At 42.4% G+C, this 23,770-nt stretch overlaps 1 protein-coding gene across 1 annotated transcript in view; it reads right to left on the reverse strand.

Annotated features, from left to right (window-relative positions):
- LOC110528043 (ethanolamine kinase 1) overlaps window positions 1-23,770 on the reverse strand; it is a 35,416-nt gene that overhangs the window by 6,811 nt on the left and 4,835 nt on the right. The window contains exons 2-5 of the mRNA XM_021609827.3: window positions 16,811-16,948; window positions 16,462-16,583; window positions 13,932-14,072; window positions 11,010-11,152 (exon numbers count right to left, since the gene is read on the reverse strand). Of these exons, the coding sequence (XP_021465502.2) occupies window positions 11,010-11,152; window positions 13,932-14,072; window positions 16,462-16,583; window positions 16,811-16,948 (544 nt within the window). The remainder of the gene's footprint in view (window positions 1-11,009; window positions 11,153-13,931; window positions 14,073-16,461; window positions 16,584-16,810; window positions 16,949-23,770) is intronic.

A 23,770-nucleotide genomic window follows, 5' to 3' on the forward strand; every position in this document is an offset into this window, starting at 1 on the left:
GAAACTGGCCAACTACCACCCCATCCCCCACATTCTGAAATCACTATCACCCACTAATTATACAGAACAAAAATATAATTGCAACATGTAAAGTGTTGGTCCCATGTTTCATGAGCTGAAATAAAATATCCCAGAAATGTTCCATACAAGCAAAAATATTATTTTGCAAAACAATTTGTGCACAAAGTTTTACATCCATGTTAGTGAGCATTTCTCCTTTGCCAAGATAATCCATCCACATGACAGATGTGGCATATCAAGAAGCTGATTTAACACCATGATCATTACACAGTTAAACCTTGTGCCGGGGACAATAACAGGCCACTAAAATGTGACGAGATCCTGAGGCCCATTGTCGTGACATTCATCCGCCACCATCACGTTTCAGCATGATAATGCACGGCCCCATGTCACAAGGCTCTGTACACAATTCCTGGAAGCTTAAAATGTCCCAGTTCTTCCATGGCCTGCATACTCACTAGACATGTCACCCATTGAGTATGTTCGGGATGCTCTGGATTGACGTGTACAACAGCGCGTTCCAGTTCCCACCAATATATTCCCTAGCAACTTCGCACAGCCATTGAAGAAGAGTGGGACAATATTCCACAGGCCACAAACAACAACCATATCAACTCTATGTGAAGGAGATGTGAACACACCAGATACGGACTGTTTTTCTGATCCACGCCCCTACCTTTTTTAAAAAGGTATCTGTGACCAACAGACCAGCTGTATTCCCATTCATGTGAAATCCATAGATTGGGGCCTAATTTATTTATTTTAATTGACTGGTTTTCTTATGAACTTTAACTCAGTAAAATCTTTGAAATTGTTGCATTTATATTTTTGCTCAGTATTAGTTATTTTTGCAGATTAAGTGTTAAAAAATGACCTATGACTAAGCCAATTAATCTATAGCACAATTTTGGATTTCACCCATAATCTAATGGTTTAGACCGCTTCTTCTCCCACTTCGACCATGCATTGCGGGTAGCAAAAGTGATTCACCCTGTTAATCAAAAAATTGCCATATACACCAACTGTTTCAAGCTAAACTACCAAAACTACTGTAGATGGTGAACCTGATCAAAATAAAATAAAATAGCCCCAATCAGCATGTTGCCTACCTAAAACCATATGAGAGTTGTCTCTCCGGCAGTATGCTACTTTATTCTGGTAAAACACCATTTAACAGCGTATTTGATAAAATGTTGCCTTGCAAATTACATTGGTTGTCACAACTAATAAAGCCTAATATTGCGCAAGTAATTTTACAAAACATATGTCCTCATTGTTTTGTTCATTAAAATAGCATGAAATTGATCAGAAATACAGTGTAGACATTGTTAATGTTGTAAATGACTATTGTAGCTGGAAACGGCTGATTTTTTATGGAATATCTACATAGGCGTATGGAGGCCAATTATCAGCAACCATCACTCCTGTGTTCCAATGGCACGTGGTGTTTGCTAATCGAAGTTTATTTTAAAAGGCTAATTTATCATTAGAAAACCCTTTTGCAATTATGTTAGCACAGCTGAAAACTGTTGTGCTGATTTTAAAGAAGCAACTGAGAAGTGTCTGCTCAAACGGTCAGAAACAGACTCCATGAGGGTGGTATGAGGGCCCGACGTCCACAGGTGGGGGTTGTGCTTACAGCCCAACACCGTGCAGGACGTTTTTCATTTGCCAGAGAACACCAAGATTGGCAAATTTGACACTGGCGCCCTGTGCTCTTCACAGATGAAAGCAGGTTCACACTGAACAGACGTGACAGTCTGGAGACGCCGTGGAGAACGTTCTGCTACCTGCAACATCCTCCAGCATGACCGGTTTGGCGGTGGGTCAGTCATGGTGTGGGGTGGCATTTCTTTGGGGGGCTGCACAGCCCTCCATGTGCTCGCCAGAGGTAGCCTGACTGCCATTAGGTACCGAGATGAGATCCTCAGACCCCTTGTGAGACCATATGCTGGTGCAGTTGGCCCTGGGTTCCTCCTAATGCAAGACAATGCATGTGGCTGGAGTGTGTCAGCAGTTCCTGCAAGAGGAAGGCATTGATGCTATGGACTGGCCCGCCCGTTCCCCAGACCTGAATCCAATTGAGCACATCTGGGACATCATGTCTCGCTCCATCCACCAACAGACTGTCCAGGAGTTGGCGGATGCTTTAGTCCAGGTCTGGGAGGAGATCCCTCAGGAGACCATCCACCACCTCATCAGGAGCATGCCCAGGCGTTGTAGGGAGGTCATATAGGCACATGGAGGCCACACACACTACTGAGCCTCATTTTGACTTGTTTTAAGGACATTACATCAAAGTTGGATCAGCCTGTAGTGTGGTTTTCCACTTTAATTTTGAGTGTCACTCCAAATCCAGATCTCCATGGGTTGATACATTTGATTTCCATTGATAATTTTTTGTGTGCTTTTGTTGTCAGCCCATTCAACTATGTAGAGAAAATTCAGATCTAGGATGTGTTAGTGTTCCCTTTATTTTTTTGAGCAGTGTACTCATTCAATTTGCAAAGAAAGTAATCTGTGAAAATCTAACCCTAAACGTTGTTTCAACCAGTCAAATCACGTTCGTATGTATTCCTCAGAGATCCTAGAACATAACCAGACTTCACTATATCATTAGGGGTGTAGTATATCCTATAGGACACCAAATTTGGTCAGAGAGCGACGCCTTCATGGCACCGCCGATGACGCGGGCGGTCTTCACTTGATCGACTCTAACTTTGTCAAATAAGCACCAATCGGGGTCAACAAAGCTAGCTAGATAGCAAATGAGCTGGGCTTTACGGGAGTATCCGGAAACTATGTATCTGTCGTAAAATGTAGCTACTAACCTTGTATGACAGCATGCCTTTTCCTTTTGGACAGAAATGATAAGGATATTCAGAGTTATGAAAACTGGTTGTTTTGCAAATGTTGAACTTATAATATGGCTACTAATACTGGAAAAGCTAAATCAAAGTCCAAGTATACAGACTTGACGAAATTCTTGCAGAAAAATCGAATATGAATGCAAATGTCTCCTTCACGATTTTCCCAAATGTACCTGGGTGACTTCACACGAAATGTCATGTAGTTCGCTCATAGTTCAAGTTATCCATCTGAAACGTCGCACACACTGCTGCCATCTTGTGGACACTATCGAAATTACAACCAGAGTGATTGCTAGAACTGGGACCTTTCTGTTGCATTTCAAAGATGGTGGTAGGGGAATTTTTTTTAAATTTTTTAAAATTTTCTTCTACCAGATCGATTGTGTTATATTCTCCTACATTCAATTCACGTTTCCTCTCAAGAGGCACCAAGAATATACATATCCTTGCCACAGGCAGTTAGATTTGGGTATGTCATTTTAGGCAAAAACTGAAAAACGGGGGCTATCCCACTTAACCCAGAAACCAGCAGCACCAATGTGTCGGAGGAAACACTGCACAACTGGCAACCTTGTGAGCGTGCATGCGTCAGGAGTAGCTAGAGCGTTATAGGACAAGGACATCCCGGCCGGCCAAACCCTACCCTAACCCGGACGACGCTGGGCCAATTGTGTGTCACCTCTTGGGTCACGGCCGGCTGCGACACATCCCGGGATTGAACCCGGATCTTTAATGACGCCTCAAGCACTGCAGTGCCTTAGACCGCTGCACTACTCGGTAGGCCCCCATTTGACTAACATTTGAATGCTGAAGATGACTTGCAGATGTGCCAGATCAGAAGTAGGCATACCTCTCGATCAGCGCACAGCGTGCAGTTTGATTAGGCTACTAATATTGCCTGGGTTTGTTTGGTTTGCAAAATGACCATCTAACATGATTACATGCTTAGTTCCAAAGTGAAGGAGAGGATGCAGTTGTCACAAATGATGAGTGGTATTTTCAGAAGGTAGAAATAAAGGAATTTGAACAAAACATTTGTGAATCGGCGATTCATAATGCTTGAATAGATTTCCTGACCGATGCATGCTACATTTGCGCTGCTTTGGGGTCTCTCTTAAACATTTGAACCAGGGACTAATGCCTATTGTGAATTGTTACATCCCTTTGTTCTATCTTGTGCTAGGCAGTATACTGTATTTTACTATATACAGCGGTATTGACGGTGTACGCCAGCAGCCGTCCAGGGGCACCCTTCTCCACAGCTCAGCCGGTCACTGACCAAAGGAAGCAAGGTCTTGGGCCCTCTTCCACCTCCCCGAGGATCCCAACACCATCCGCTGCTACTGGTATATGTGCGTTGAGTCAGGCTGGCAAGAGTCGAAGCAAACCTCCTACCCCTGCCAGAGGCAGGCCCATTCGGTTCACCCTCTTCCTTCCCCATTGTATTCCATCATGACCACCACCGTCTTGGGCAGCTCAATGGTGAGATTTTGTCCTGCTTGCGGCCTGTGGGCAGACCAAGGTCCATTGTTACCCAGGCACCCGTGTCCAAGACAACTTCCTCCTGCAAACAGTTCTAGCCAGCTACTCTACTATTGGCACCGAAGTTGGATTTAATGTAATTCGCTTTCGGCAATCTGAAGAATTGAAGGAGGACTACAACTTTCTCTTGAACATCCTTGTTTGCAAAGGGAAGAGAACATTAATCTCTAGCCCCCTGCCATGCTATAGAAGGGGTATGAAACATTACAGCCGCCTAGCTGCCCTAAACAAGTTCCTGAAGAAACTCTGCAAAGACAGGAATGTCTCCTTTCGTGACAAATTTGACTCAAATGTAAATGTCAATGACGTCTCCCTCGGATCAGCCTCTCAGAAACAAACAAGCAACCCAGAAAAGGACAAAAAGAATTGCCCATTTTAACCCAGACCCCTTCCCTTTTCCCACTTTGTTACGTTAAAGCCTTATTCTAAAATGGCTTAAATTATGTTTTTTAAAATACCTTATTTAAGTATTCAGACCCTTTGCTCCGAGACTCAAAATTAAGCTCAAATGCATCCTGTTTCCATTGATCATCCTTGAGATGTTTCTACAACTTGGGAGTCCATCTGTAGTTAATTCAAGAAGGGCTTTCATCAGGGAGGTGACCAAGAACCCGATGGTCACTTTGACAGAGCACCAGAGATGGAACCTTCCAGAAAAACAACCATCTCTGCAGCACTCCACCAATCAGGCCTTTATGGTAGAACGGAAGCCACTCCTCAGCAAAAGGCACATAACAGCCCGCTTGGAGTTTGCCAAAGGGCACCTAAAGGACTCTCAGACCATGAGAAACAAGATTCTGTGGTCTGATGAAAAACAAGATAGAACTCTTTGGCCGGAATGCCAAGTGTCACGTCTGGAGGAAACATGGCACCATCCCTATGGTGAAGTATGGTGGCAGCATCATGCTGTGGGGATATTTTTCAGCAGCAGGGACTGGGAGACTAGTTAGGACCGAGGGAATGATGACCGGAGAAAAGTACAGAGATATTCTTGATGAAAACCTGCTCCAGAGTGCTCAGGACCTTGGAAAGTTAACTGCCGCCCCAATCTAACAGAAAACAAACTTAAGCACACAGCCAAGACAACGCAGGAGTGGCTTCGGGACAAGTCTCAATGTCCTTGAGTGGCCTAACCAGAGCCCAGACTTGAACCCGATTGAGCCAAGTCAGAGCCCAGACTTGAACCCGACTCTAGAGACCTGAAAATAGCTGTACAGCGACACTCCCCATCCAAACTGACAGAGCTTGAGCGGATCTGCAGAGAAGAATGGGAGAAACTCCCCAAATACAGGTTTGCCAAGCTTGTAGCATCACACCCAAGAAGACTTGAGTCTGTAATCCCTGCCAAAGGTGCTTCAACAGAGTAGAGTAAAGCATCTGAATACTTATGTAAATATGTATTTCAGTTCTTTATTTTTAATACATTTGCCACAATTTCTAAAATAACCTGTTTTTTGCTTTGTCATTATGGAGTATTGTGTGTAAATTGACAAGGAACAAAAACAATTGAATCCATTTTAGAATACGGCTGTAACGTAACAAAGTTTTTAAAAACTCAAGGGGTCTGAATACTTTGAAGGACTGAACTACATACAGTGCATTGACTAATAATGTTAGTATTACTATACTGTACTATATATTATTTCACGTGGACCCCAGGAAGAGTAGATGTTTCAGCAGCTAATGGGGATCCTAATAAATACCAATACATGGACCGGTTTAAGTTTTTACTTTACCTTCTGTAATGGTATTTGAATGTTTGAATAGTTTGTTACATGTGATACTCTGTGTGTAAAGTCATTTTTTTAAAATTTACTCCACTACTTGAGTTCTCTTTCCCTCCATGCTGCTTTCCACACAGACCTAGCCCCGCCCAGTCACTCAAGGCGCACATTTGTTTTTGCTCGACCACGAGACACTTGTGTTCAGTCTGCATGGTCAATGCGACACATGTTACAATGTTGATGACAATGATGCTGTTTCCACTTTAGGTCTTACCCCTTTAGACGCCAGTAGTATTCTAGAATTTTGCTATACTGTGAATTTCCAAGATAAAGCTCATTTTTTCACACATTTCAAAAACAGCCGTAGCTCTAAAACAAAGAACAAATTACATATTAACTTAGTTTAAAAGAGCACAACCTCTACTTTAATATGACACCACATTCACATACTCACTCAAAATGTCCTAAGTATAATATATTATACTTACACGTATTATTTACATTAAAATATAAAAAATATTTAAAAAACATCCGAAATGTGACCAGAGGACAATATTCAGAAATTATTTCAAAACCCACACAAAGTAGGCTATTTGATTATTACACAAGTAAGAATAGTTGTCAATGTCAATGTAAACAACAATTCAGAGACTATTTCAAAATGAACTGTTCATTGGGAGCTTCATGAAAAGGGTGCCCATGGCAGAACAGCCGCAAACAAGCCTAAGATCACCATGAGCAATGCCAAGTGTCGGCTGGAGTGGTGTAAAGATTGCCTCCATTGGACTCTGGAGCAGTGGAAACGCGTTCTATGGAGTGAAGAATCACGCTTCACGATCTGGCAGTCCGACAGATGAATCTGGGTTTGGCGGATGTAACGCTGCCTGCCTCAATGCACAGTGCCAACTGTAAAGTTTGGCAGAGGAGGAATAATGGTTCGGGCTAGTCCCCTTAGTTCCGGTGAATCTTAATGCTACAGCATACACTGACATTCTAGGCAATTCTGTGCTTCCAACTTTGTGGCAACAGTTTGGGGAAGGCCCTTTCCTGTTTCAGCATGACAATGTCCCCTTGCACAAAGCGAGGTCCATGTGGAAGAACTTGACTGGCCTTTCCACCCGGCACAGCCAGAAGAGGACTGGCCACCTCACATAGCCTGGTTCCTCTCTAGGTTTCTTCCTAGGTTTTGGCCCTTCTAGGGAGTTTTTCCTAGCCACTGTGCTTCTACACCTGCATTGCTTGCTGTTTGGGATTTTAGGCTGGGTTTCTGTACAGCAGTTGATATCAGCTGATGTACGAAGGGCTATATAAATAAATTTGATTTGCACAGAGCCCTGACCTCAAACCCATCGAACACATTTGGGATGAATTGGAACGCCGACTGTGAGCCAGGCCTAATCGCTCAACATCAGTGCCCAACCTCACTAATGCTCGTGGCTGAATGAAAGCAAGTCCCGCAGTAATGTTCCAACATCTAGCTGAAAGCCTTCCCAGAAGAGTGGAGGCCGTTATAGCAGCAAAGGGGGGGACCAGCTACATATTATTGCCCATGATTTTGGAATTAAATGTTTGACTTTTGGTCCACATTATTTGAGCTCCACCGCTGCTGTTTTAACCTGTACCAACCAAGTTATCATGACAGGACTTTCTAATCTGAGAGCTATTCCCCAAGTTTCACAGCATCAAACATATATCTGCTGTTTACGCTTTCAAAGTGCAAGGATGTGTGTAACCAACAAAGACAGCGTTTTTCACAGTGAAAAGTCGACCACTTCGGCAACAACATTTTTTTTTTTTTTTAAACGTTGAAAAATTAAAATGACAGCATACCCTGTTTCTGGTTGATGACAACAGCCACGCGAATACGACAACAGGTTGATAGCACGTTCATTTTGCGATATTGACACAGATAGTATTGTTCGAAAAACAAGGCCATTTGCGGCCGCTATGGGCTCTAAAGAGTTAATATAAATCCACTAGAGTTCCATAATTACACTATTAGTTTGTTTCTTACATCTGTAAACTGCTAGTTTGTATTTTCTTAACAATTTGTGGCTAAATCGTGTTAGCCACTAATGCTAATAGCTCGTTAGCTAGCTAATAAAATGAACTGAGTCAGAGCAAACGTAGCCAATCTGATACCAATGATGATGCAGGCCTAAATCAGCATGTTGTTTTTGCAACAGTATCTTCGAAACCAAAGAGGATTAGACGAAGCATGAATGTGTTAGCTACATGAAATAACTAAGAGAAATTTAATGAAGCCAAAGATTATAGGATCCCCTAGGAAACACTGACAAACACTGTTTCCTACCCTGTTACAATAACTCCTCCCTGGCATTTTCATTCATTGCCATGTCAAACACAGTATTCAAAGTGCCCACTAATATAATTTAACTATATCATTATAATCATTCTATTTTCATGATCCCAACCGTTCACCCAAGTGTTTTGATCTAAATTGCAAATCACAACTGCAACGTTTGGTTAAAAATAATGCCTAGATATTTAGCCAATATTGTGCAGTCCTATGTGGCAGTGTGGAAATTATCTTAAATGAGCACAGGAAAAGCAGAAATTGGTGAAAATGCCCCCCAAAAATGTGGTTCAAGTTTAATTGAACAGTGCATTCAGAAAGCATTCAGACCCCTTTACTTTTTCCAAATGTTGTTACTTTACAGCCTTGTTCTAAAATTGATTAAAATTGACCCCCCTCTCATCAATCTATACACAATACCCTATAATTGCAAAGCAAAAACAGGTTTTTAGAAATGTTTGCATATATATATATATATATATAAATAAATAAAAACATGTTGAAGCACCTGTGGCAACAACTACAGTCTCGACTCTTCTTGGGTAAGATGCTGCAAGCTTGGCACACCTGTATTTGGGGAGTTTCTCCCATTCTCTGCAGAACCTCGCAAGCTCTGTCAGGTTGGATGGGGAGTGTTGCTGCACAGCTATTTTCATGTCTCTTCAGAGATGTTTGAGCGGGTTCAAGTCTGGGATCTCGCTGGGCCACTCAAGGACATTCAGAGACTTGTCCCAAAGCCACTCCTGGGTTGTCTTGGCTGTGTGCTCAGGGTCGTTGTCCTGTTGGAAGGTGAACCTTTGCCCCAATCTGAGGTCCTGAGCTCTCTGGAGCAGGTTTTCATCAAAGATCTCTCTGTACTTTGCCCAGTTAATCTTTCCCTTGATACTGACTAGCCTCCCAGTAGGGGTTTTCTCCAGACGTGACGCTTGGTATTCAGGTCAAAGAGTTCAATCAGACCAGAGAATCTTTGCCTTTTGGCAAACTCCAAGCGGGCTGTCATGTGCCTTTTACTGAAGATTGGCTTCGGTCTGGCCACTATCATAAAAGGCCTGATTGGTGGAGTGCTGCAGAGATGGGAGAACCTTCAAGAAGGACAACCATCTCCACAGAGGAACTCTGGAGCTCTGTCAAAGTGACAATCGGGTTCTTGGTCACCTCCCTGACCAAGGCCCTTCTCCCCCGATTGCTCAGTTTGGCTGGGCGGCCAGCTCTAGGAAGAATCTTGGAGGTTGCAAACTTCTTCCATTTAAGAATGATGGAGGCCACTGTGTTCTTGGCGACCTTCAATGCTGCAAAAAAAATAATAAATTGGCACCCTTCCCCAGATCGGTGCCTCGACATAAACCTGTCTCGGGGGCTCTTGGGACAATTCCTTCGACCTCATGGCTTGGTTTTTGCTCTGACATGCACTATCAACTGTGGGACCTTATATAGACAGGTGTGTGCCTTTTCATTTGATTGGTCATGATTTGTATTTACCACAGGTGGACTCCAATCAAGTTGTAGAAACTTCAAGGAAAATGAGTGGAAACAGGATGAAGCTTAGCTCAATTTAGAGTCTCATAGCAAAGAGTCTGAATACTCATGTTAATAAGGTAATTTTTTAATGATACATTAGCTAAAAATTTCTAAAAACCTGTTTTTGCTTTGTCATTATGGGGTATTGTGTGTAGACTGATGAGTAAAAAACGATTTAATCAATTTTAGAATAAGGCTGTAACGTAACAACATGTGGAAAAAGCCAAGGGGTGTGAAAACTTTCCGAATGCACTGTAAAACAGTCAGAATGGAGAGAGATCCATGTAAATCACTTAGAATGTTTGTATTGCCACCCTAGCCTCATGCACTACTCAATTTTCAAATTTAGAATTTGTATTATTCAAAAACAAAACACTGTCAAATACTGTCAAAAATTATAAAAATACAGTGATAGAGGTCCTTGACCTTGACTGGATGATGTTCTAACGTTGCTGTAACCAATTCACCCTCTTTGCTCTTGTGGATGATGTTCTAACGTTGCTGTAACCAACTCACCCTCTTTGCTGTTGTGGATGATGTTCTAACGTTGCTGTAAACAACTCACCCTCTTTGCTGTTGTGGATGATGTTCTAATGTTGCTTGTAACCAACTCACCTCACCCTCTTTGCTGTTGTGGATGATGTTCTAACGTTGCTGTAACCAACTCACCTCACCCTCTTTGCTGTTGTGGATGATGTTCTAACGTTGCTGTAACCAACTCACCCTCTTTGCTGTTGTGGATGATGTTCTAACGTTGCTGTAACCAACTCACCCTCTTTGCTGTTGTGGATTATGTTCTAACGTTGCTGTAACCAACTCACCCTCTTTGCTGTTGTGGATGATGTTCTAACGTTGCTGTAACCAACTCACCCTCTTTGCTGTTGTGGATGATGTTCTAACGTTGCTGTAACCAACTCACCCTCAATGCTGTTGTGGATGATGTTCTAACGTTGCTGTAACCAACTCACCCTCTTTGCTGTTGTGGATGATGTTCTAATGTTGCTGTAACCAACTCACCCTCTTTGCTGTTGTGGATGATGTTCTTGCAGAGCAGGTCGTTGTGACAGAGCACCACAGGAGAGCCCAGCTTGGACAAGTGCTCCTTCATCCACACCATCTCCTGCTCCAACACCGCCTGGCTGGGCACCTCCTGCTGGATCCTAGAGAGAGGGGTGGTGGGGGGAGTCCACATTTTCAGACTAACATCAGTGACTCCGTTTCCTCCCTGTGACTGTTGTCGAGGACACCATGTTCATTGTTAAATAAAAACAACAGTAAGTTGGCCCTATTTAGAGTGACTGAAATACCTTTGCCAAGTTTTCACCAAAGTGTATACAGTGTTGTTGGACCAACAGAACATGGGACTTTGTAGAATGAACAAAAACAGACACACACTAGTCTCTCTCAAAAGGGTAGAGTTTCAAATCAGACAGGGAGTGCAGCCAACTAATACAATTGTAGCCAGAGGTGTATACATCTCAATTTTGCACATCAGCACCATTCTCTCACTCCTTGCGGGATGTCTTACATGAATGAGCTTGCTGCTGAGGAGAGAGAGAGAGCAAGAGAGGAGCGTTGAGCTACTGTTGATTGTGAAGATGGAGGCCTTTTCACGGACGTAAAATTAAAGTTAAGAGTATGCCTATCGTGAAAAGTCTAGAAGGGGAATCTCCCCCGTATGGACAAGTTTCAATATTGTAGTGAACTAAGATAACAAGAATGTTGGCGCAGCAAAATGCAAGCTAGTGTGCAACTCGCTATTCAGGTACAGTAGGATGCAATTTCTTTACTTTATAAAATGTTTTCAGAGTAATAATAATGCTAAAACAAATTATAACTATCATTGTAGGCGTTCATTGTTATAACTAATTATAACTATCATTGTATTAATCTAAACCAGTTCTTTAAATATGCTAAATGTGTTTTTCCCATTCTGTTTAAACATTTATTGGCTAAATTAAGTTTGACCTGTCTTTTTGATTGTGTGCTCTGTATTCAGATTAAGATCGGTATATAAGTAAGCCGGTTGTAAAATAAATATAATTAGCCTATTGCTGTCATTTTTTGGGTACATTAAGCACTAGCCCTTTTAGTAATTGCTGCAATATAGCCTGTTCAATATTGTGAAGGTTTAAACCAGTTCGCAAGTGTTTTGTTTCATTTTGTTGAGCCATTTTCTTTGGCCAAATTAAAGTTCCAACTGTAATGTGTTTGCCGCAATACAATATCCTGCTCGTATTTTCCCTATAAACAATGGCTTGATTTACTTGAACTATTACCCTGATTTACTTTTACCCTAATTTACTTTTGCTTGATTTACTTTTGATATTACCCTGGCTATAAGCCTATTATGTTGCAGGCGTATGATATGAAGGCAGTGTACAGTTGACTCCGACAGTTGAACTTGAGGTAGAATGTTCTTGGCATACCAGTGTCACTCCTATAATCTAACATTATAAAAAAATATTTTTATAGAAAACTAACATATTAGCCCCCTTCCGTACGCCTATATCGCGATCTCTCTTTCTGGGGCTGATCCTAAGCTTAAATATACACACACACATTTTTTGGAATCAATATCATGAATGCAATGCCCTGATGCATTTAGTGCGCAAATCTCCAACAGCTGAACCGTGAGGTGGACAATTATTGTTTTAGGAAAGTAAAAAACAAAAACGCTATAAACGTTCTGCATATGCTACACATCGAAACACAAGAAAAGTGTTTTTGTAATTTGTTATAAGCTGTTTTAAAGGACAGGTAAATGTGGCCCATTTGGCAAATATCCCTAGTTTATTGATGGCGCTGGCTGCGTGGGTGGACACCCTAATGGGTAACGCACACAATCCATATGGATGACCGGTACATTTCTCAAATGTCCGATAAATTCAAATCTTCCCGGTCACTTTTCCGGCGCCATTGTTTCCTATCATAAACCTTGGTGTGTATGTGTGTACTGTATGTGTGTTTGCGTGAGAGTAAGAGAGAGTAAGGTCATTTGTGTGTACTGTATTCACCCTGAGAGTGCCCAGAGGAGCAGTGCTGAGAGGAAAGGGATCATTCCAAGGGTGATTGTCTCGGCCAATCGAGCGACCACTCTCCTGTGGTAATGGGCTTAAAGGGCTAATCCAGAGTTAGCCTGAAGAGGCAGAGTAGAAAGGAAGGGGGAGGACTGACCGACTCCCACTGTGTTAACTCTCTATTCCGGGATTCCCACTTCTAACTTTCTTCCATTAGTAGTACAGCAATAGTTACTACTATTGGGAATATTCCCTATGACTAGTAACCAACCACCAAATGATACTACTGCTGCTTCTCCCTATAGCATATCCCCACTGAGGACCATTTGCACCCAGGCCACTGCTCTCTTACTGAGCTCCCAGTTTCCAAGAGTTTCACCCAGCTCTCTCCTCCCTGCCTGCCCAGGATCTCTGTTGTTGGCTGGGTATAGGAGCAAGTTGCGCAACCAGCGCCCACCCTCAAGAAGGCAGAAGCCTTCTCTTCTCTGGGCACAGTTGTTGAGTCTACGTTTGTGTGAGTGTGACTAGGACTGTGTGTACAGTGGAGGCAGGATAGCTGAATGACACAGTGTGCTACATTACCCAGGCATTCTAGGCAGGCTGATAAACTGTAAGTGGTATGCAAACATCTGATATCCCAATGCATGCCTCTGGCTCCCTAATCCACATCTACCCTGCACTGTAGTTATGATCACACTTATATAAGAGCCTGTATAGAGGACTTAATAACCATGGGAATAAAGCGTAATCCTCCCAGATGACTGAGTATGTATGAACAATAAACCAGGTTATGAAAAGACCCTTCTGAGTAAGAGGGGTCAAAGTGTGTCTGAGCCAGTGTCAGTCTAGTTTCTTTAGCTTCTGTGTTTTCAGGTTACCTGTTGTGGTGTGTGTGTGTCTCGTTTCAGGGTCCTCTTACCTGGTGTTGGAGGCTTGGTCGGTGAACTCTGTAGCGACCAGAGAGAAATATTTCCTCATCTTAATCCACAGATTGGGTTTGGGGATGCAGCCGTTGTGTGCATGGATCGCATGGATATGAGCCATCTCCCTGGATATCAGTCTAAGGAGGAAGATACACATTATTAGACACTATATTACACACTACTTAATACAGTATACCAGTACTCACCTTTCATGCAAACATGTTTGTTCTGATGAATGAAATATAATACAATGTGCTCATCCAAAATTACTCATATCCACTACAAACCGTTGGGTCCTGGATCCTTCTCTGATAATGTATTAACTTGACTGCTTGACCTCTAATTCTAGTTCCATGGTGATAACAGGGTTTAGGACCGTCTTGAGACTCAGTCTCTCTGGACTCATCAGTAGTCTACTATGGTATACATTCGTGGCCAAAGGTTTTGAGAATGACACAAATATACATTTTCACAAAGTCTGCTGCCTCAGTTTCTATGATGACAATTTGCATATACTCCAGAATGTTATGAAGAGTGGTCAAATGAATTTCAATTAATTGCAAAGTCCCTCTTTGCCATGCAAATTAACCGAATCCCCAAAAAACATTTCCACTGCATTTCAGCCCTGCCACAAACGGACCAGCTGACATCATGTCAGTGATTTTCTCGTTAACACAGGTGTGAGTGTTGACGAGGACAAGGGTGGAGATCACTCCGTCATGCTGATTGAGTTTGAATAACAGACTGGAAGCTTCAAAAGGAGGGTGGTGCTTGGAGTCATTGTTCTTCCTCTGTCAACCATGGTTACCTGTAAGGAAACATGTGCAGTCATCATTGCTTTGCACAAAAAGGGCTTCACAGGCAAGGATATTGCTGCCAGTAAGATTGCACCTAAATCAACCATTTATCGGATCATCAAGAACTTCAAGGAGAGCGGTTCAATTGTTGTGAAGAAGGCTTCAGGGCGCCCAAGAAAGGCCAGCAAGCGCCAGGACCGTCTCCTAAAGTTGATTCAGCTGCAGGATCGGGGCACCACCAGTACAGAGCTTGCTCAGGAATGGCAGCAGGCAGGTGTGAGTGCATCTGCACGCACAGTGAGGCAAAGAATTTGAGGATGGCCTGGTGTCAAGAAGGGCAGCAAAGAAGCCACTTATCTTCAGGGAAAACCTCAGGGACAGACTGATATTCTGCAAAAGGTACAGGGTTTGGACTGCTGAGGACTGGGGTAAAGTCATTTTCTCTGATGAATCCCCTTTCCGATTGTTTGGGGCATCCGTAAAAAAGCTTGTCCGGAGAAGACAAGGTCAGCGCTACCATCAGTCCTGTGTCATGCCAACAGTAAAGCATCCTGAGACCATTCATGTGTGGCGTTGCTTCTAAGCCAAGGGAGTGGGCTCACTCACAATTTTGCCTAAGAACACAGCCATGAATAAAGAATGGTATCAACACATCCTCCGAGAGCAACTTCTCCCAACCATCCAGGAACAGTTTGGTGACGAACAATGCCTTTTCCAGCATGATGGAGCACCTTGTCATAAGGCAAAAGTGATAGCAAAGTGGCTCGGGGAACAAAACATTGATATTTTGGGTCCATGGCCAGGAAACTCCCCAGGCCTCTATCCAATTGAGAACTTGTGGTCAATCCTCAAGAGGCGGGTGGACAAACAAAACCCCACAAATTATGACAAACTCCAAGCATTGATTATGCAAGAATGGGCTGCCATCAGTCAGGATGTGGCCCAGAAGTTAATTGACAGCATGCCAGGGTGGATTGCAAAGGTCTTGAAAAAGAAGGGACTACACTGCAAATATTGACTCTTTGCATCAACTTCATGTAATTGTCAATAAAAGCCGTTGACACTTATGAAATGCTTGAAATTATACTTCAGTATTCCATAGTCACATCTGACAAAAATATCTAAAGACACTGAAGCAGCAACCTTTGTGGAAATTCATATGTGTCATTCTCAAAACTTTTGGCCACGACTGTAGACACTTACACAGATCTGGCTGTAGTATACTTATCAAAGGCTAGCTTGCTACATTTTGTTGGCTCAGCACTGTCTGCTGGTAGAACAGAGGAGCACTGCACCATGTGCTGCCGTGTTCAGTCTGCTGTAAACAAAGTCCTGACCGTAACATCTCACTCAAACTAACCCATAAACCCAGCAGAACAGTTAGTGTGACCATGGATGAAAAACATGTATCACACTAACTCAAGGTTAGAGCATTGAAGATGCTCTCCTATACTGGTTTCCTGGAAAGAGCTGGAGAGAGAAAGGACCTGAATGAGCAGTACACAGTGGTGTGTACTATACACTTCTGCAGGAGTTTGAGGGTGTTGAAATTGAGGGTGTACAAATCAAAGCCTGCCTTACCTGCAGGCTAGACAGATATCAGGATCAGCTTGAAGAGGGTTTTCGAATAACATTGTCCCTCATCCGTTTAACAGGCACCTCCACACCTCACCTATACCATCACACCTGAGTAGGGAGGGGTCCCTGTTGGACTGCACCATGTTCTCACCTGAGTATGGTTGGATCCCTGACGTCCTGTGTTCCGAGGGCGTCCCCCTGCATGAACTCGTAGCAAAGGCCATTCTGGAAGGTGCAGTAGAGCCGCGGCGCGCAGCCGTTAGCATGCAGCACCTAGGAACACACAAATTATTAGACACAGGTGGCCTAAGACAGACCAGGAAATAGCCTAAACATGGGTCCATGCACAGGGAGTTGAACTTGGCTACCAGTGTAGATGCACTTCCTGAAGAATCTGGTGTTTGATTTACATAGATGTCCTCTAGTGAAGCACCTGAAAGCTCTGAAGTGTCAAGTGTGTGAACTGTGAAGGGTGTGTGTTAGAGAACGTGTGTACGCACCTGGAAGCTCTTGAGCTCGTTGTCTCGGTCGACAATCAGCTCCGTCTTGTTCCCATACACACGTACCAGAACCACGTCTTCTGGACTCGCCTCCACATAACAACCAACCAGCTTATTAGTGGTCCCATCAGTGAAGAGCTGAGAGAGGAAGAAGGGGAGAGACAGAGTTTAATACAGAATAAAAAACATTTAAAAAGAAAAAATCACCAGTGAAGGTCTGGAAAGAGGGACTGGGAGGGAGAGATTCTGGGAGAATTTCAACTGGATACTCCTCATGTCCTCAAAACCCATTGGATATGAAAGGACACAAGGAGTATGCAATTGAGATTATCCCATCGTTAAATTGGGTTTACTCTAGTTTACTGTCACTAGATAATGAGGCACAAGCCTGTCCTTGTCAGGAATCATATCAGAAAGCATAGGCCTAGATGACCATGAGAAGGTTAAGTCACAACAGTGAATTCCTAAAAGAAGGTCTGACTTTCTCCTGAGCTGAGAAAGCAGAAACAGTAGGTCATGTCCATGTAAAAGGACCCATGAGCATCAATGTGAAGTTTGTCAGAGTATATCAAATTTGGTGTCAAATGAGTTAAGAGTCTATATTTTGGGGAAATGAAGGTATATGTTTTTCAACCATTTTTCATCCTAATAATAATAATAATAAAATAATAATAAGTTATTATTATTAGGAATAAGCAAAGGCTTTGATTTCTGGTTACACAGATCGCAAAGGGGTCTTAAAAACATCAACTAGAAAAAGTCTTAAAATATTAGAAATACATAAAAATACAATGTTGAAGGCCCCTGCCAAGTAATATCAAAATGTATATTTAGTTGTGCAGAAATGATTTGCCTTCTGTAAGTTTAAGAAATATTGTCTTGTGATTGTTACCAAAACCCACACAGCATTCAGATTTTATCATTTCTCTCCCTCATGAGGGAGGATTATGAAAGTTCACAGAAGTAACAAGTTAAGGTCGATCTACCAATTAGTTAGTTTTTACTGATAATAATTCATACACAAAAGTATTAAGTGATTAAAAATCACACATACCAAAATTGATAACAGAAACTAGGTTTCCATTCAATTGGCAACAGATTGATGCAAATTCAAGAATCCAGACAAAGATGATATGTGCATTTTCCCACTAATGGTGTTTCCACCAAATTGACTTTTTGCAGATACATTTTTTTAAATTGCGTGATAACCTAGTGCACACAAAATGTACTTTTCCATGTACCAAATCAAAATTCTAAAGTACAATATGTTTCCATGGCATTTTTTTTGCAGGTAGGCTTGTGAGGGTATAGTCTACATCGTGAGGTTATTATGGAGCTCACAGATACAGTGCAGGTATGCTTGTGAGGGTATAGTCTACATCGTGAGGTTATTATGGAGCTCAGAGATCCAGTGCAGGTAGGCTGTGAGGGTATAGTCTACATGGTGAGGTTATTATGGAGCTCACAGATACAGTGCAGGTAGGCTGTGAGGGTATAGTCTACATCGTGAGGTTATTATGGAGCTCAGAGATCCAGTGCAGGTAGGCTGTGAGGGTATAGTCTACATGGTGAGGTTATTATGGAGCTCACAGATACAGTGCAGGTAGGCTGTGAGGGTATAGTCTACATGGTGAGGTTATTATGGAGCTCAGAGATCCAGTGCAGGTAGGCTGTGAGGGTATAGTCTACATGGTGAGGTTATTATGGAGCTCACAGATACAGTGAAGGTAGGCTTGTGAGGGTATAGTCTACATCGTGAGGTTATTATGGAGCTCAGAGATCCAGTGCAGGTAGGCTGTGAGGGTATTGTCTACATGGTGAGGTTATTATGGAGCTCACAGATACAGTGCAGGTAGGCTGTGAGGGTATAGTCTACATCGTGAGGTTATTATGGAGCTCAGAGATCCAGTGCAGGTAGGCTGTGAGGGTATAGTCTACATGGTGAGGTTATTATGGAGCTCACAGATACAGTGCAGGTAGGCTGTGAGGGTATAGTCTACATCGTGAGGTTATTATGGAGCTCAGAGATCCAGTGTAGGTAGGCTGTGAGGGTATAGTCTACATGAGGTTATTATGGAGCTCACAGATACAGTGCAGGTGGGTTGAGGGTATAGTCTACATGGTAGAGGTTGTTATGGAGCTCACAGATACAGTGCAGGTAGGCTGTGAGGGTATAGTCTACATGGTGAGGTTATTATGGAGCTCAGAGATCCAGTGCAGGTAGGCTGTGAGGGTATAGTCTACATGAGGTTATTATGGAGCTCACAGATACAGTGCAGGTAGGTTGAGGGTATAGTCTACATCGTGAGGTTATTATGGAGCTCAGAGATCCAGTGCAGGTAGGCTGTGAGGGTATAGTCTACATGAGGTTATTATGGAGCTCACAGATACAGTGCAGGTAGGTTGAGGGTATAGTCTACATGGTGAGGTTATTATGGAGCTCAGAGATCCAGTGCAGGTAGGCTGTGAGGGTATAGTCTACATGAGGTTATTATGGAGCTCACATATACAGTGCAGGTAGGTTGAGGGTATAGTCTACATGGTGAGGTTGTTATGGAGCTCACAGATACAGTGCAGGTAGGCTGTGAGGGTATAGTCTACATGGTGAGGTTATTATGGAGATCACAGATACAGTGCAGGTAGGCTGTGAAGGTATAGTCTACATGATGAGGTTATTATGGAGCTCACAGATACAGTGCAGGTAGGCTGTGAGGGTATAGTCTACATGGTGAGGATATTATGGAGCTCACAGATACAGTGCAGGTAGGCTGTGAGGGTATAGTCTACATGGTGAGGTTATTATGGAGCTCACAGATACAGTGCAGGTAGGCTGCGAGGGTATAGTCTACATGGTGAGGTTATTATGGAGCTCACAGATACAGTGCAGGTAGGCTGTGAGGGTATAGTCTACATGATGAGGTTATTATGGAGCTCACAGATACAGTGCAGGTAGGCTGTGAGGGTATAGTCTACATGGTGAGGTTATTATGGAGCTCACATATACAGTGCAGGTAGGTTGAGGGTATAGTCTACATGGTGAGGTTGTTATGGAGCTCACAGATACAGTGCAGGTAGGCTGTGAGGGTATAGTCTACATGGTGAGGTTATTATGGAGATCACAGATACAGTGCAGGTAGGCTGTGAAGGTATAGTCTACATGATGAGGTTATTATGGAGCTCACAGATACAGTGCAGGTAGGCTGTGAGGGTATAGTCTACATGGTGAGGATATTATGGAGCTCACAGATACAGTGCAGGTAGGCTGTGAGGGTATAGTCTACATGGTGAGGTTATTATGGAGCTCACAGATACAGTGCAGGTAGGCTGCGAGGGTATAGTCTACATGGTGAGGTTATTATGGAGCTCACAGATACAGTGCAGGTAGGCTGTGAGGGTATAGTCTACATGATGAGGTTATTATGGAGCTCACAGATACAGTGCAGGTAGGCTGTGAGGGTATAGTCTACATGGTGAGGTTATTATGGAGCTCACAGATACAGTGCAGGTAGGCTGTGAGGGTATAGTCTACATGGTGAGGTTATTATGGAGCTCACAGATACAGTGCAGGTAGGCTGTGAGGGTATAGTCTACATGGTGAGGTTATTATGGAGCTCACAGATACAGTGCAGGTAGGCTGTGAGGGTATAGTCTACATGGTGAGGTTATTATGGAGCTCACAGATACAGTGCAGGTAGGCTGTGAGGGTATAGTCTACATGGTGAGGTTATTATGGAGCTCACAGATACAGTGCAGGTAGGCTGTGAGGGTATAGTCTACATGATGAGGTTATTATGGAGAAGAGCCAGAATATTTATTTGTCAAACGTCAGTCAAGCATCGATCATCATGTCAACAGAATAAGACCCTCAAATTATTGGAAAGGAGCATCAAGATCACAGTACACTTTCACCACCCTGTGAAGTTCATCATAACTTATTTAATTCCCAAATTTACTTCGATATGATGGTTATTATATTAATATTTCTGCATAAAGGCAAACAAGCAAATGATCTGTTGGCATTTGTAAAATTGTACCAAAACTTCCTGTTTCCATGACAGCTGTCGTGTTTTTATTTATTTTATTTATAAAGGTATGAGTTTACTTGCATAAAACCTGAGGATAGAAACCTGGTTAGTGACCGAAAAATCAGTAACAGAATGACTGCAATTCAATTGGCCACAATGGGAAATCATAGTAGTCACAAGTTTCATTACTAATACAGTATGTACAGGATACACATGGTATACACCGTCCAATGACATGCTTACTAGCAGGTTCCTTCTCGACAGTATGTGAACGGAGTTGAGAGGCTGGACCCTCCAGGTCCATTCCAACCACTCTGCTAAAAACCGCTTCGCTCCAAATTCGCTCCATTCATTTAAAAAAAAATCCCAATTTAACAAACAACCATCTATTTTTGTGACTTCCTGGACCTACCATTTGGTTTTGAAGTATTGAAACCAAACGAGTGTGCTCCCGAGTGGCGCAAAGGTCTAAGGCACTGCGTCTCAGGGCAAAAGGCATCACTACAAATCCAGGCTGTACCACATCCGGCCGTTGGGAGTCCCATAGGGCGGCGCACAATTGGCCCAGCGTTGTCCTGGTTTGGCCGGGGTAGGCTGTCAATGTAAATAAGAATTTGTTCTTAACTGACTTGCCTAGTTAAATAAAGGTTACATAATGAAAATTATTTGAATAAACATGAAAAAGGTGAATGTAAGACATGCACATCCTTTCAAATATGCTACATGTCATATTGAACAGCATATAAACACTAAATAGGTCAGAAGCCAGACAGGGAGCCTAAGAAGGAATGAAAATGAATTATTTAGGCCATATTACTTCAAGGCTATAGCCTACAAAGAAATACGTTGTGAAGCATTTGCGAGTGCGACAATAAGCTGGTAGGGACATGAAGCTCTCAGCATTTAAACAATTTTTTTGTATTAAATCATTATAGTCTATACATTTCAAATATAGGCTGTGACTTTTTAATTAAATACAAATTAAAATGAAAAATTACTTAGAGCCTTTGAATTTATTTTTAGAATAAATTTTTAGAAACAGGCATTTGGCCAGTCTTTGTCTTCAGGCTAATGTGATGGTGTCTGGAGAGCAGGTCAGCAGTGGAGAATATCCTCTCTACACTTGCAGAGCCACTGGGGATGCTAAACACCCTTTTGGCCACTCTTTGCCAGGCTGGGCAGAGATGCAGAGTTTACTTTTTTTTTTTTTTTTTTATAGTTAGGCCTAATGGATTTTAGGCAAAATAACCCAATCGAAACAGAAAGCTGCTTGAAAGGATGCACATAACTCTGCAATGTTGTATTGGAGAGTCTCAGTCTGCGCCTGTATTTCGTTTTCATGTTAGTGAGGACGAGAATCCACTCTCACATAGGTATGTGTTTGCAAAGGCATCAGTGTCTTAACAGCGAGATTTTCCAAGGCAGGATACTCTGAGCACAGCCCAATCCAGAAATCTGGCAGTGGCTTCTGATTCAATTCAATTTTCACAGAACCGCTTGTTGCAATTTCAATGAGGCTCTCTTGTTCAGATATTGGTAAATGGACTGGAGGCAGGGCATGAAAGGGATAACGAATCCAGTTGTTTGGGTCATCCGTTTGGGGAAAGTACCTACGTACCTCACTCAGGTGCTTCGCAAAACCACATTTGACATTGTCGTAAACTTGAGTTCATTTGCACACAAAAATAATAATAAAATGGAAAGACCTGTGTGTTGTCCTTGTTAATGCAGACAGAGAAGAGCTCCAACTTCTTAACCATAGTCTCAATTTTGTCCAGCACATTGAATATACACTGCTCAAAAAAATAAAGGGAACACTAAAATAACACATCCTAGATCTGAATGAATGAAATATTCTTATTAAAATACTTTTTTCTTTACATAGTTGAATGTGCTGACAACAAAATCACACAAAAATGATCAATGGAAATCAAATTTATCAACCCATGGAGGTCTGGATTTGGAGTGACACTCAAAATTAAAGTGGAAAACCACACTACAGACTGATCCAACTTTGATGTAATGACCTTAAAACAAATCAAAATGAGGCTTAGTCCAGGTCTGGGAGGAGATCCCTCAGGAGACCATCCGCCACCTCATCAGGAGCATGCCCAGGCGTTGTCATACAGGCACGTGGAGGCCACACACACTACTGAGCCTCATTTTGACTTGTTTTAAGGACATTACATCAAAGTTGGATCAGTCTGTAGTGTGGTTTTCCACTTTAATTTTGAGTGTCACTCCAAATCCAGACCTCCATGGGTTGATAAATTTTACTTCCATTGATAATTTTTTTTGTGATTTTGTTGTCAGCACATTCAACTATGTAAAGAAAAAAGTATTTAATAAGAATATTTCATTCATTCAGATCTAGGATGTATTATTTTAGTGTTCCCTTCATTTTTTTAAAGCAGTGTATATAAAACATTTAAAAAACCTAAGAAATAGGTTAAATTACCAGATTCTCACATGGCCCATTTTATTTGGCTATTGGTATTACTGGGCATATCAGCCAACAGACTACACATAGTTTGAAGAAAGCAGTTGGAGAGTCTTGCACTTTATAGAATACTTTTTAGGAGTGGGATGATTTTCAGACAGAGACAAATACAGATGATCAATATTAATTTCTAGGCAATGAAGTATACTATAGCGTAATCCGATTTAGGAAGTACATTTCCTTGGAAAGATAACTGCCCTGTGCTTCTGCGCCCGTGCATAGGCTATAGCCTACTGTATTTAATTGAGACCGCAAGCACACCTGATCACGTGGAACCCCTTGCAATTGCCCAGTAACAGTATTCTGGGTTACACTGGAGCTTAACAACTGGGCCAAAGGGCAAGGGCTTTACAGGTAGGTTACTTGTTTAACTTCTCCCAGACAAGGAAGAAGGGTCATTCCATGTCATTTCAGCAAGCCATGACACCCACCATC

The sequence above is a fragment of the Oncorhynchus mykiss genome, chromosome 7 (genome assembly GCF_057628025.1).
Source record: "Oncorhynchus mykiss isolate SJ-2025 chromosome 7, ASM5762802v1, whole genome shotgun sequence".
Taxonomy (NCBI): Eukaryota; Metazoa; Chordata; class Actinopteri; order Salmoniformes; family Salmonidae; genus Oncorhynchus; species Oncorhynchus mykiss.